The sequence below is a fragment of the Chenopodium quinoa genome, unplaced genomic scaffold, assembly GCF_001683475.1.
Source record: "Chenopodium quinoa cultivar QQ74 unplaced genomic scaffold, ASM168347v1, whole genome shotgun sequence".
NCBI lineage: Eukaryota > Viridiplantae > Streptophyta > Magnoliopsida > Caryophyllales > Amaranthaceae > Chenopodium > Chenopodium quinoa.
This window is the reverse complement of record NW_018744080.1, coordinates 4,269,633-4,283,653: the sequence shown is the minus strand read 5'-3', so window position 1 is coordinate 4,283,653 and position 14,021 is coordinate 4,269,633. Positions and strand designations below refer to the sequence as shown.

The 14,021-nt window shown below is 34.1% G+C and overlaps 2 protein-coding genes across 3 annotated transcripts; one reads left to right on the top strand and one right to left on the bottom strand.

Annotated features, from left to right (window-relative positions):
* Nucleotides 1–6,593: 6,593 nt before the first annotated feature.
* LOC110691570 (cytokinin dehydrogenase 1-like) lies at nt 6,594–9,860 on the top strand. 2 transcript variants are annotated; one of them, XR_002505319.1, is made up of 6 exons: nt 6,594–7,779; nt 7,968–8,095; nt 8,177–8,437; nt 8,532–8,794; nt 8,910–9,311; nt 9,782–9,860. XR_002505319.1 is itself a non-coding variant. In XM_021868509.1 (5 exons), the coding sequence occupies exons 1-5, from the start codon at nt 7,125–7,127 to the stop codon at nt 9,229–9,231; spliced, it is 1,629 nt and encodes a 542-aa protein (XP_021724201.1). In that variant the 5' UTR covers nt 6,594–7,124; the 3' UTR covers nt 9,232–9,452. The 2 variants fall into 2 exon arrangements, 1 of the variants encoding a protein (XP_021724201.1); XM_021868509.1 differs by lacking the exon at nt 9,782–9,860 and having other exon boundaries at nt 8,910–9,452.
* LOC110691571 lies at nt 9,558–12,728 on the bottom strand. Its single transcript, XM_021868510.1, has 3 exons — nt 12,592–12,728; nt 11,174–11,281; nt 9,558–10,148 (listed from the first exon to the last, which is right to left on the bottom strand). The coding sequence occupies exons 2-3, from the start codon at nt 11,217–11,219 to the stop codon at nt 9,754–9,756; spliced, it is 441 nt and encodes a 146-aa protein (XP_021724202.1). The 5' UTR covers nt 11,220–11,281; nt 12,592–12,728; the 3' UTR covers nt 9,558–9,753.
* Between the last annotated feature and the right edge of the window lie 1,293 nt (nt 12,729–14,021).

Sequence of the window (14,021 nt, the reverse complement as noted above, 5' to 3'; positions counted from 1 at the left end):
TTGGCTCTTACAAAAAGAAAGGTTATAGTGCTGGAATCTAGGACTCAAAAAGCTCAAATGTATAGGATTTACAGCCTTTTGGCTGAAAGCTCATTTTGTCCTCCATTGTTGCATGACCACTAGATGCAACCCCATGATTGCTCATATGAAATTTCAAAACCTATATAAAAATATTATAAATAATACCGCCTTTTGGCCTGCTTCAAAATCAAATGAATGATGAACTTAAGATACTGGCCATATAAGTTTAGTGGGCAATTATCTTCTTAAAGCAAAATTAATGCAACTACAATACTACATGATGGTCTATCTGTTACTTCGACTCTATATTTTGTCTTACTCTGTATAACCTAACACTTCAATCATTCACATTCATAGAGGGAATAAAGGAAAGAGGATGAACCGATGAAAATATGTGAAGTATGCTCACAACTCACATATAGGGTTGAATTATAAATTTAACGACCAACTAATGTAGCCGTTCTAAGGGCCTGTTCCGATTTACTGAAAATAACTGAACTGAACCGATTGAAGCTGAACTGAACTGAATATAGCTGAAATGAATTATTTATGAGAGTAGAAAACTAGAAAGTGAACTGAACTGAACTAAACTAATTAGAAATGAGTTGAACTAAACTGAAATTGAACTAAACATAACAAGCCTTAAATTGCGTGTTTACACTTAAAGGAAAAAAAAAAATCATACACACAAGTCTTGAAAGTAAAAAAATGACACATGAATGCCTTGTTTCTAGCCTCTACACCAAAGTCAGTTTAAGGATAGCATCCCTGACCCATTTAACATGTTAAAATTTTGAGCCTTGACGTATCACTTGGATATAAGTAACACTCTTACAGTCTTACCATGTCTAAATAACTTAGGCTATGTAGTTCAAAAATTGGTAGGTTTATTTATCCTGACAAACAATAATAGATATATCACCAAACGAAAGGTTATGTCCCTTGCACAACTATAAGGATTTGATCCAATTTTTCTGCACAAGGTCATGTTTGAATTGGAGGTAATATATTAAGGGAATATTAAAAGTCAAACTTGCAAACACACAAGTAATTAGAGGTTGTTGTAAGAGGTATGGTGTTTACAAATGGAACAGTATTTGTTCAATAGTTGGTATACTTCTCTCTGTCAAAAAACCCTAGCCTCCATTGTTTTTTTTTTTCGCTCCATTGTTGAATTTTGAAGGGGTTTCCATCGGTTTCAACCGGTAGAAAGCCCCAATTCTTGTTTGTTTTAAAAAAAAATCATGTTTATAATTATGCTTCTTCCTTTTAGGAGGAACTTTTCTCCCTCCTAAAAGATAGGGTTTCCGATCTCCTTCGAAAGACAAGGGTTTTTCGATCTCTTTCGAAAGACAAGGGTTTTTCGATCTCCTTTAAAAGACAAGGTTTATCTCCTCTTTTCGGGGGGAGAAATTTCTTAGTATTGAAACCATGATATTAATCTAATGGATTGCCATGAATTTATTTCGTTGGTGAAAAAATTATCAAGTTTTCGAATATTCGAATACAGACAGATGAATCAAAAGGAAACATCCTCACAACTATAAAGAATTGATAAATTGTCTCTCCAACAGGACTGTAATTTCCAGCGATATAGCGGGAGATGTTCCACGGTGCAAGATCTACTTGATGATCGTAATTTTTATGAAGAAAAATTTTATTTGATTCAATATCTTATGTATTTGTAAACGTCGAATCTCTATAGTAAATGTCGTATGACTTTTAATTAATGAAATATTTTTGCTAATAAAAAAGAGGTAGTTGTTTCATGAGGAAAAGAGAGAGATTAAGGAATTATTACCCCCATAATAAGAGTAATAATTACACACCCTCCCCTTACTGTAACTACTACCCCAAAATGAGCCTCTTCATTTCACCTCATACCTCACCTTCACTACATAATTTTTCTTACAAGCACACCATCACTATCTTCTCCTTTCTTAGTTTGGCTTTTTTTACCCTAGTAATACATTTCTCTCGATCCAAGCATGCCCTAACAATTTGTTCCATTGAACCCACTAATAGACAGAGTACGTACAAGTATGACCTATTACACTCGCAAGACATTTGAAAGAGAAAGGATTCCTACCTATTCCTAGGTGAATCTTGAGCAACCTCTATAAAGAGGATAACACAATAGTGATACATTTTTCATAAAAGATAATACATAGAAATTCCATTAAACAATAGAAGATGCCACATACTATGCTTTAAGCAAAATATATGATGGCATTAGTATAAACTCTAAAACATACTTAAACCCTTAACAACCACGACGCGAGTATATAGTATAAAGAAGACATGTACACAGCAACAAAAATTGAAAGAAAGAGACACATAAGAACACAAAGACAAAAACCTAACATGCTTATTATAAACATCATTCAATTTCAACTCACACTCCCACAATGACTGCTGAAATATATTGCTGACGAGCAAAAGAAACAAAATAATAATGGTAGTATTAAGATAATTAAATAGTAATCCAATTAAAGGTTAGTGGAAGTTTACCCATTTAATACCCAAGTATGACAAGTTTATTAGATAACCAAAATCATTTCAGGGATGCCCCAGTGTTGGGATTTAAGAATCCTAACAGCCATGACTAGCTCATAAGCAGGGTAACAACCAACTTCATTCCTTTATATTGGATACATCCTTCCTAGGGCTGTACAAAGTGCGGTTTAGACTGCACCAAACCGTAAACCAAACCGCAATTTGCGGTTTGGTGCGGTTTGTGGTTTGAAAATTGCGGTGCAGTTTTTTAAAATGACCAAACCGCGGTTTGCGGTTTGGTGTGGTTTCCAAAATTATTGAGACCAAACCGCACCGCAAACCGCACTTTAATGCGGTTTGCGATTTTTGTACTATATTTTCGTTAAAATTATATAAAAGAACTAAAATATATGAGCTAATTTTTTACTATTAGTTAATTAAAGGTTAATACAAAGAGTTTAATATTTAAATTATCAACTAATAATTATAAAATAAAATAAAAGTTTTGTTTTAAAAAGAATAATTACAATTTTAATAAAATACAGTTAAATCGCAAACCGCACCGCACCAAACTGCATCTTGCGGTGCGGTTTGGTGCAGTTTTTTTAAAAGTGCGGTTTGAAAAAATTACAAACCGCACTTTTGCGGTTTAGTGCGGTTTATGATCCAAACCACACCGCGAACACCCCTAATCCTTCCTATCACAAGATGCCATCCCTGACGTTTAGCCCGTGTCGCACCAAAAAAATATGCACGGATGCACCCATACGTGGTTACCAGCCACAGTTAATTTAGTCTAGAACTCCTAATCTTTTAAAGTTTCACCATACTATTTACTAATGATATCAATGAAAGATAGGAAATGAAGTTCAAAATCTCTGCTCTTTTTGTGAATAAGAGACCCATCAATTCAACTAGATGCCCTGGCCACTAAAATTTAGCAAATTAACAAACATTAAAAATAAAATAAAGGTGCCCCAAAGGAAAAATTTAAGGACAGAAAAGAAACATAGGAGCACTAATTTAAAGTGAACAATTAGCAAAAATAACATTAAATGATTTTATTGACCTTAAAATGATGGATTTTTTTTGTTTTCCTCACAAGGCTAGTGTGCTTTAAAATCATAGATGCTAATGGAACTACATAGTGGCAGTGGTCCAAAGCTCTTCTTATAGAGCACATCCTTGTGAACATCACGTGACATTGAAGCCATAATAATTAAGAAATAAAAAGGACATTTGACTCTAACATAATTTTTTTTTTTTTGTCATAATTACTACTCCCTCCGTTCCCTAATGTTTTTTACGTTTGGAATTAAGCGCGGTTATTAAGAAATTGTCTAAAGTTGAGGTATATTGGAATATTTCAATGATTGAAAGTACAATTTTATTGAAAAATACAATGTTGAGCATGTGGGTGAAGAAGTTAGAGGAGAGAGGAGAGAGAAAGTAATAATAAGTGTTGAAAAACTATTAAAATAGTACAAAAAGTACAATAGCACATGATAAAGTAAGGACTTTTGAGTAAAAAAATTATAAAACAAGGGTAATTTTGTCCAAAATTTATGACTAAAATAGAAAAGATACTAAATGTAAAGAATAAAAAGGAACACCCTAAATGAAAACGTAAAAAACATTTAGGAACGGAGGGAGTAGTAGTCTAGTAGAAAGCCAGCACAAGCCAATATAACCTTGTGTAAGGTAACTCTTTGGACAAAATGGAGTTAGCTATAGAAGAGAAATAAAGGTAATTTGGTTTTTTCATTATAAAATAATTGGCGAGCTGTTAACTGAATAATTCTTTTAAAATTAGTAGGTAATTTTTAAAAATTACGACAACTCTACCCTTAGGTGTAACACACGTCCAATGTATCAATAAACATGCTAAACAGTAGAGTTTTAGACTTCATTTAATATATTTTTATTCCCTATACGAGTATATAAATTAAAAATTGCCCTACCGGCTAAATCCCTTCACATGTTTACCTAGTCCAATTTATAGGCTACATTTTGAGAGTGGGAGTAAGGTATGGGGATCTGATCCCTTCCCCCAAAGTGCCTTTAATAAGACCCCAACCTTGATACTAGTCCAACTTAAAAGATGATCTCCTTCGTCACTAGCCTAAGTTTAGCTTGGTCTCATCATTCAAACAATTACTTGATGGAATTACACAAGTAGAAGATTGGGCTCTTGCCAGCATCCAAATATGAGTTACTCTTTATAATTCAATATTATTAACAAACAACTCTATTAGACTTGAACTCAATGCTTTCATTCTTTCAAACCAGCTTTAACGACTACATAAATTTCTTTAAACCATAACCTCATATCTTGTAGGTTTCATAACTTCCACTAGTCCCATGAGTCTCAAACTAACATCCCATTAAAATCTCATCTCAGCAACTTTATCACATATACTATATTTAACCTATTTCTATTTTATATTGGAAAATGTTATACATAGCCCTTAGGGCTACATATAAGCATTAAAAATACTCTTGAAAACTGTTTAAATTTAGAAAAACATGACAAATTCACACTAATTACACTGATCTACGCGTGTTTTTGTCATAAATTCCTAATTTTATACAATTTCCAAGAGTGTTTTTAATGCTTATATATAGCCCTAAGGGCTATGTATAGCATTACCCTTTTATATTTAATAACATTTTATTCAACAACTTACTAATTGTAGTCTCACAAGTCAAAAATCTGGTCACCAGAAGAAGACTTGAAATATTAAAGTACATTATTATTAGCATAATAAACGTGCCCACACCATAAGCCAAAACATAATAATAAGATCAATAGCAGGACCCCACAAATCCAACTCAGAGCCACCCTTCTGGGAGTCCTATAGTAGGGGCCAACCCCGTCAATCGCTCTCCGATCAAAGATTTCAGCATCAGTTCTACCAAACTGCCTTCTGCAACTTGTAATTTTCAGAGACATGTTTTTCCACTCTTGTAGACTGAATACACCCTAGGTTTTTTCTCCTTATTTGGGGATACAGGACTAATTGCCTTAAATAGGTAGGGCTAATAATTGGCTAGAAAAATTAGAAATAGCATTCAACTGCTTCATTTCATTTTCTAACTTTTCATTCCTAGCTACCTATATCTATCATCAGTTTAAGGGATGATTAACACAACACAATGAATGACGATTAAGGCCCTGTTATGTTAAAATTATTTCAAACAAAATAAGTTCTAGGAAAGTTTAATTCAAAAGAGTGTAAACAAAATAGGTTGAGACATTTTTAAATAGACTAAGGGCATGTTCTCATTGAATGAACTGAGCTGAGATGAGCTGAAATGAAATGAATATTTTATAAGAGAAGGAAAATTAGGAGCTGAACTAAACTGAACTGAGTTGATCTGAATTTCAACGTAAGAGAATAGGTCCTAAGTTTAAAATACCAAAAAAAAAAAATAAAAAAAAAAATCGTAGTTAGCCCGAAATAAAGTGTTGTGTGTTAGGGATTAATCACGAATACCTAAATTTGAAATAGAAAAGTCTAGGAAATGTTAAACCTCATAAAAACGACCTTGCACTAGTATCTTTCTTCCCAAAACGCACCCTATTTAATGAGGATAACCACAATTATAACCCCAATATATGTCACCAACACCAAAAACATACCCCTATACATGACGATCAACCCAATCACTTTGACAAGTATTTTAGTCCTCCTCCATAGACCATAATTGTTAAAAGATATTTAGTCCATGACAAGAGATCTTCCATTGATATATTGGGAGAATAATATACCTCCAAAATAAAGGGGGAATAAAGAAAAAAATTGATAGGGCAAGGACCAGGCAAAGACTTGATGGGTAGGGTAGGTGGGGGATAATCCACTTGAAAGGTATATTTCCCGAAATGTTAAATTTTAAAGAAAACTAAACACAATTGGCACCTAAAAACAACTTAAGAAAAATATTTTTCCTCTTCCTGTGATTACTGTGCTACAATTCCAAGGCTGGGTAAAGGGTTTTTTATCGTCTGATTTAAGATAATCGAATTTTATTCTTAAAACATACTTTCAATCATAATAAGCATGGAGGAGCTAGAGAAGTTATGGGTTGAAGAAGTAAAGATATAACGGTTTTCTGAAAAACAATACACACATGCATACAGCATACAGTCGCGTATGAAAAACCACTACCACTAACATTTACGAAAGAAAATTCCTACATCCTTATGCAAATATGAAAACACATTTAAAAAATACAAGTACAAACTTAAAAAAAGAGAAAGGTAAAACAGTTGCAGCCAATCTAAGATCAACTTAGCGAAACCAGCCCCCACAGCAAGTCTATAATGATGGCCTACAATTAATTAATAATAACATAATAGCAAGAAAATGTCAATCTCTTAATGAAGTTTCCACCACTTTGTAACATACGTGACCGCATTTGACTAAGGCCTTTCAAGGCACTCCCTTTAAATTCCCTCCCACACTGCATCTCTTCCACACCTCTTCTTTTCATTTGCTTTACAAAGAAAAACCCAAGATTTTCCCAAATTTCAGTGCCTCTTCTTTGTCTTTCACTTTCACAAAACTTATAGTTTGATCGGCATATAAAAAAAATCAGTCGAGAAAATGTTCTCATGTAAGTCCCTTAGACAAAGTGCAGCAGTGCTGCTAAAAGTTTTCTTAATTCTCTTGTTAAACTTAGCTGATCATAATATCAATCACTGCTCTTACCTTCCCCAAGCTATCCCAGATTTCACAAACTTGAGCTCACTTGATCTAGTATCATCACTTAAAAAACTCAATCTAAACGGCCGTCTTGATTTCGAAAATACCCATCGTGTAGCAAATGACTTCGGTAACAGATACCATTTCCTTCCAATGGCAATTCTGTTACCAAAATCAGTTTCTGACATCTCTACAATAGTTAAACATGTTTTCAACATGGGCCATAATCCAAAACTCACTATTACCGCAAGAGGCCACGGTCACTCACTTCAAGGCCAATCGCAAAGTCATGGCGGCATAGTCATCAACATGGAATCATTAGAAGAACCAAAAATGCATGTTCATACAGGGGAACAACCCTATGTCGATGTTTCAGGGGGTGAATTGTGGATTAATATTCTGCATGAGACCCTAAAACAGGGATTAACTCCTAAATCATGGACCGATTACCTTTATTTGACCGTCGGGGGAACTTTATCAAATGCCGGGATTAGTGGACAAGCATTCAGACATGGACCTCAAATAAACAATGTCCATCAGCTGGAAGTTGTCACTGGTAAGTTGTTAACTCGTTACTCAACTTACAAGATATTAGAAAGTAAATACTTAAACTAGAATATCAAAAAAATAAATGCAGGCATATAATTATTTCAGCATGTTATTCATTTGACAAGGTCACATTTAATGCAGGGAAAAATTTTAGGCCCATTTTGATTAATTGTTTTCCTTTTTTTATGGGCTCAGGAAAAGGAGACATAGTGAACTGTTCAGCAAAACAGAACGCTGACCTCTTTTATGGTGTTCTTGGGGGACTAGGACAGTTTGGCATCATCACTCGGGCCAGAATCTCTCTCGAGCCAGCTTCCAAAACGGTAAGTAGTGTCCATAATTTAACTGACTTTGGTTGTTGAATTATAAAGGTCCCTGTAGTCATCTGAAAACTTTTTTCACAGGTAAAATGGATTAGAGTGCTATACTCGGACTTCAACTTATTTACCAAGGATCAAGAACAGCTAATATCATCAGATAATCCATTTGATTATATTGAAGGCTTTGTCATAATAAACAGAACAGGTCTTATTAATAACTGGAGATCTACCTTCAGCCCCAGAGAACCCCTGCAGGCTAGTCAATTTAGATCAGAAGGAAAAACTCTTTACTGCCTTGAAATGGCAAAATACTTTAATCCCGAGGATGCGAGCATTACAAATGAGGTTAGTATTTCTTAAAAACCACTTTTTCATATGTTGATACACAAGCAAATCATTCATTATCGAAACTGAACCTCTTGTGTCTTTCCAAATGCAGGAAACAGAACATATACTATCCAAATTAAATTATATCTCTCACACACTTTTCCAGTCTGAAGTATCATACATGGATTTCCTAAACAGAGTTCACCTATCAGAGATAAAGCTCCGAGAGAAAGGATTGTGGGATGTTCCCCATCCCTGGTTAAATCTTCTTATTCCCAAGAGTAAGATACACACTTTTGCTGAAGAGGTAATCGGTCATATTCTCACAGACACAAGCAATGGCCCGATCCTCATCTATCCCGTCAACCAATCAAGGTACTTACTTTTCCGACATGTGCTTGTCTACTATTCCCCCTTATAGAGAAGACAACAATGTTTTTTTTTTTAAGGGTAAGCACTAAAGTAGTATATGTATAATAATGCTTAACAGATGGAATCACAAGACATCAATGGTGACCCCATCAGAAGATGTTTTCTACCTTGTAGCTTTTCTAACATCTGCGATGCCATCTTCATCTGGATCAGACGGACTTGAAAGCATTTTAGCCAAAAACAACAGAATACTTAATTTCTGTAAAATTTCCAAGCTTGGGGCAAAGCAATATCTTCCACATTATGACAGTCAGGACGGATGGAGAGCTCATTTTGGACCTCAATGGAATGTTTTTGCACGTAGGAAACTAGCCTATGACCCTCTATCAATTCTCACACCAGGGCAAAGAATCTTCCCAAAAGGTAGAGCCATTTCATGATACAGGCCATCATTTCAAGAACCTAATTCAAATTGGTCCACTCAGCAGCATAAAAGAGGGAAGCAATAAAGCTAAAGTCTGTAAGTAGCCCATCTACATAGCTGGCACATCTTTCAGCGCCCTAGTATCTAAAAGTTCACAAAGAAGTACAGCATTCATTGATTTACAATCTTGTTCTACACATTTTTCCAACAATTTTGAACAAAGCACCCATTTTTGTATGTTAGACTATAGATAAACTGATTCAATTGCTTATGCTAATGAGAATGTAAAGCTGAAAAGACAAGAGAAGAGCAGATAAATTAGAAATTTTCCATGGTAGAAAGAGATTACTGAAAAAGAATCTTAGATTGGCCCACATGAAAAGACACGCAACAAGTTTGCCTTTTGGCAGGCAAAGCAAGTCAACAACAAAGCACACAACCATAAAGAACTAGACACACTGAATGTGTTACAAACGTACCTTTACCATAGTTTGTGACTAGAGAAAAAATCTGAAAGAGATTTCCTGAAACAACACTTTTACTCTGACACTCTATTTTCACTCCAGCCAAGGCCTGGTCGGTGTTGCTCACCCTGGCACTCTTCATAGTCACGTGCGTCAAGCAAAGAAGCTTCAAAGTCAGTTGAGTCACTTGCAGTAGGAAGAAAACTACTTAAGTCATCTCTGGCACCAAAACCTCCAGCTCGTACAACATCATCAGGATTTATAGTAGCCTCCATATTCACATCTGTTGAATAGTCACATTGTTTAAGTGCTTCCATTTGTGCAATCTCTCTCCCAGATTGGGGATCAGTCATGCTGAATGGTACGGTATCTTCTGCAGAGAATGAATCCTCTGTAGGCATAAGCACAACATCCTCTTGAACCCTCTCAGATTTAGCTTCTTTTTTGCTCTGGCCATTGTCAATCTTATCTGAGTCACATAAAGCTCCTTTAGAATCATCTAGAGTAATAAAAACGAGATACAACAAAGTTCAAGGAATGAGAAAACTAAAAGTTATTTGTTACTAATAAATACATGAGGTGATCTTCAGATAATCTTGCCAAAACAACCACAAAAACATAATTAACACAAAGCACATGCTGAAATTTTCTTAAATTTGAATGGAAGTTTTCATTCTCCACCTCAGCACTCACTCGGACATCTAAGGAACATCAATACTGTGACTACTTTAATGTTCAAGTCCAAATATACGGTATATACTATATACTGGTGGAGAATATAGAAACACTTCAACAAGGACAGTATAACAGATGTTTCAAGGCAATGCCTTAACTTGCATGCCTCCAAGATACCTATCATGTTAAGAGGGAGAACCGAAAATCACTGCAAGCACTGCAATGCTATTAATTTATTGGAAATTCATAATATATTTTAGAGGCAGAGATGACTTTGAGCCAAGGCAGAGGACCAGGAACAGTAGAAAATCACTATCACATGAATTACCAGTAATGCTAATAACATTTGCAACTAGCTGAGTTCACGGAGTGCAAATCTTTAAAGAGACTTGCAACCATTCTGTACTAATCAATCAGCTAAAAAATAGCCATAAACAGCTTTACAGCAAGAGCATGATGCACAAGGAACATGTCAAGTTGTGATAATGTAAATCTCAAGAGTAAAGACAACAAATTGCCTATTCCAGTAATGAAACAATATTCAACTAGACCTGCTAAAACTCCCTCTTCAACTAGACCTGTTAAAATTCCCTGTGCCAAATCACAGTAAATAACATAATTATCTGGACCAACTATTAATAATGACTAGCTAGCATCAGCAGGACACATCATGGTTCAATTTGAGAGGGAGTGATGCATTGGTCTACAATAAATCAGCAGTAGCACTAACCCAAAATTGAATATAAACACCAAAAAATTTGGAAGTAAGAGATCCAAAGCTTAAGCTGTTAACGAATTTGATGTAGTAGAAGCTAGTACCAATTATCATAGCAGCTCCTTTATCTTCCATAATGGGTTTTGACATTCACAGCCTCACAGGTGGTATCAGCAAGCTATTTCCAATTCACGTGAACAGATCAATACATCCTGCAAAAATACAGATTTCAAAATATTGTCCAAGATCCATGAAGAAAAAGCAAAAATAAGTGTCGACCATCATGCATCATAAATACAAATTTTCACCAAACTTAAAACGAAAACTACATAAAATGCATTCCAACTTGATATTTGAATTGACTCGTCGATCAGATGTCTTCAACAAAGTGGCAGAACAATGGTTATTTTAAACAGGCATACAGCTAAGAGGATGCTCTTAAGAAGAAAAATATGGTAGATACATATAGAAAGAGCACCTGACCTTCTATATGAGCATGCTCCATTCCTCATGCTTTAAAAACTTCCTTGATGTTGCGACTAATCTATACTAATTTTCAATTAAACTTACCAACTAAAAACACCCATATCCCTCCATCTAATGTGTTGATGAAACCTATGTCATTCGGAATCTTCATTTCAATTGGACACATGCTCATGTCTAACAGAAGTACACGAGTCTAACATAGATACATTTCTTTACCATAAGCATTATCCTTGTGAGAGACCTTAAGTTCAAAAAATGAAGAATACGGACACAAGAAACTTAAAGTGTTTCCTTCCTAACTAATTACGAACTGTGCACGGCCCCAATATGCTCACTAATCATATAGTCCTTTCCCCGTACCCCAAATTCTACACAAAACAACAACAAAACCCTAATTACAACTTTGATAAGCAATTAGCATCAGATAGCTTCAATCATCACATAATATCAAAAGCATCAACGTAAAGCATAGAAATTGAACATACTACATACAATACATAGCAAATAAAAAATAATCAAAAACTCAAATCATCGACATCAATTAAACCCTAATAATTACAATTTAAACACAAATTAGAGTATTTAACCATCAATATCTACATATTCAACTCAAAACAACTCAACACCTTAAAATTACGAACAATCAACCAAAATGCAACACCGATTGCATATAATCAGATACAAACTACTCTCTAAAATTACAATAAACTCCAAAAAAAATAGTATTCTTTATTTATTTGATTCAAATAACCAGGATAATTTTCCACAATCATCATATTACACTATGCTCGCATTTCAATAGCAAGAGCAACTGAGCAACAAAACAATTTACAACGAAACAAAAATCAAAATATTTCCAAAATTTTTGAAGTATGATCAACAATAACATAAATAACAATCAAAACAGGAAAGAAAGATTATCATAAAATTACTCAACCAAAAAAATAAAATATGAAGAACAAATTCAAAGGAATTAGCGAGAGAATCAGACAATTCGAAGCAATGAGATGACGAAAATTAGGAGAGAGAAAAGTACCGAGGAATGAGTAGAGATTGCGAAGAGTAGGAGTTTGGTAGAGAACTGGAGATGATGGTGCATCAATGGTGTGCGTCATAATAATAAGTTTGTTTTTCATTTACCGCCATTGTTGTTGTGAGAAGTTTGGAGGTGGTGGGGTACGTGGCAGTCATTTGTGATTGACACACGTTCAAAAATAAAAAATGGTAGAAATTTAACAGCTATTTACTGATTACTTAAATAATTCACCAAAATGCCAATAAGGTTTTCAAAATTTACCAAATGTCATCGAGATTAATGACTAACGGAGTTAAAATTAAATCTTGACACGTGTCATATGATTGGTTCATTTTAATTATTTATTTTAATTAATAAAAATAATATATTTTTTCTTATTTTTGTGGCAAAAATTGCTCGGTTATATTTTGGGGGTCATTTTGCCTTTATGGATACAAATTAAGCTTGAAATTGACAAAAAAAAATAATGTATATGCTCATTTTTATGTGTTGAAAAATATTTCGATTAGCGTGTCGTTATTTTTTAACCATCAAAATTGACCGGGTAAGGTTTTGGGGGTCATGTTGATCCTTTATGAATACAAATTAAGCTCAAAATTGACAAAAAAAAAAACGTAAATGCTTCATTTTGTGTGCTGAAAAATATTTCGATTAGAGTGTCGTTATTTTTTAACCATCAAAATTGATCCGATAAGGTTTTGGGGGTCATTTTGATTCTTCATGGGAACAAATTAATCTCGAAATTGACTAAAAAATAACGCATATGCCCCGTTTTGTATGTCGATATCGTAATTTTTTTCGGAAAAACGTGAAACGGAGTATTTACGTTTTTTTTTTTTTGCCAATTTCGAGTTTAATTTGTACCCATAAAAGGGTCAAAATGACCCCTAAACCTTACCCGAACATTATTCGCCGCGAAAATCGAAAAAAGTATTATTTTTATTCATTAAAATAAATATTGTGTCTTAATTTTAAAATGTAATGGCATTTGGTGAAATAATTTTCCAAAGCCATGACATTTGGTAAAATAAGAATTGCATTAGCGGAAAACTAACGTCCATATGCTATTAATGGCACGAGGTGTCATTGTATTGTTTGTCAGTGACATTTGGTAAATTTTGAAAACTTTGAGGCGGTGTTTGGGAATTAGTATTTAATTTCAAATTATTCATTTCAATTCTTGGAATTGAAATTCTTATTTTTAATTCCAAAATTGGTGTTTGGGAAATTGCTAGAATTTAGATTCTAGGATTTTAAATTCTACATGTTGTTTGGATAGACTGGAATTTTAATTTCACAATTGTATTGTTTAATTGATTTTTTTGAAAAAAAAAAAATAAAAAAATTCAAATCATATTTTCATACAACACTACTGTCAACAATGTCGTCCCTTCCAATGTTCCGAGAACTCCAATGGCAGTTCATCAATG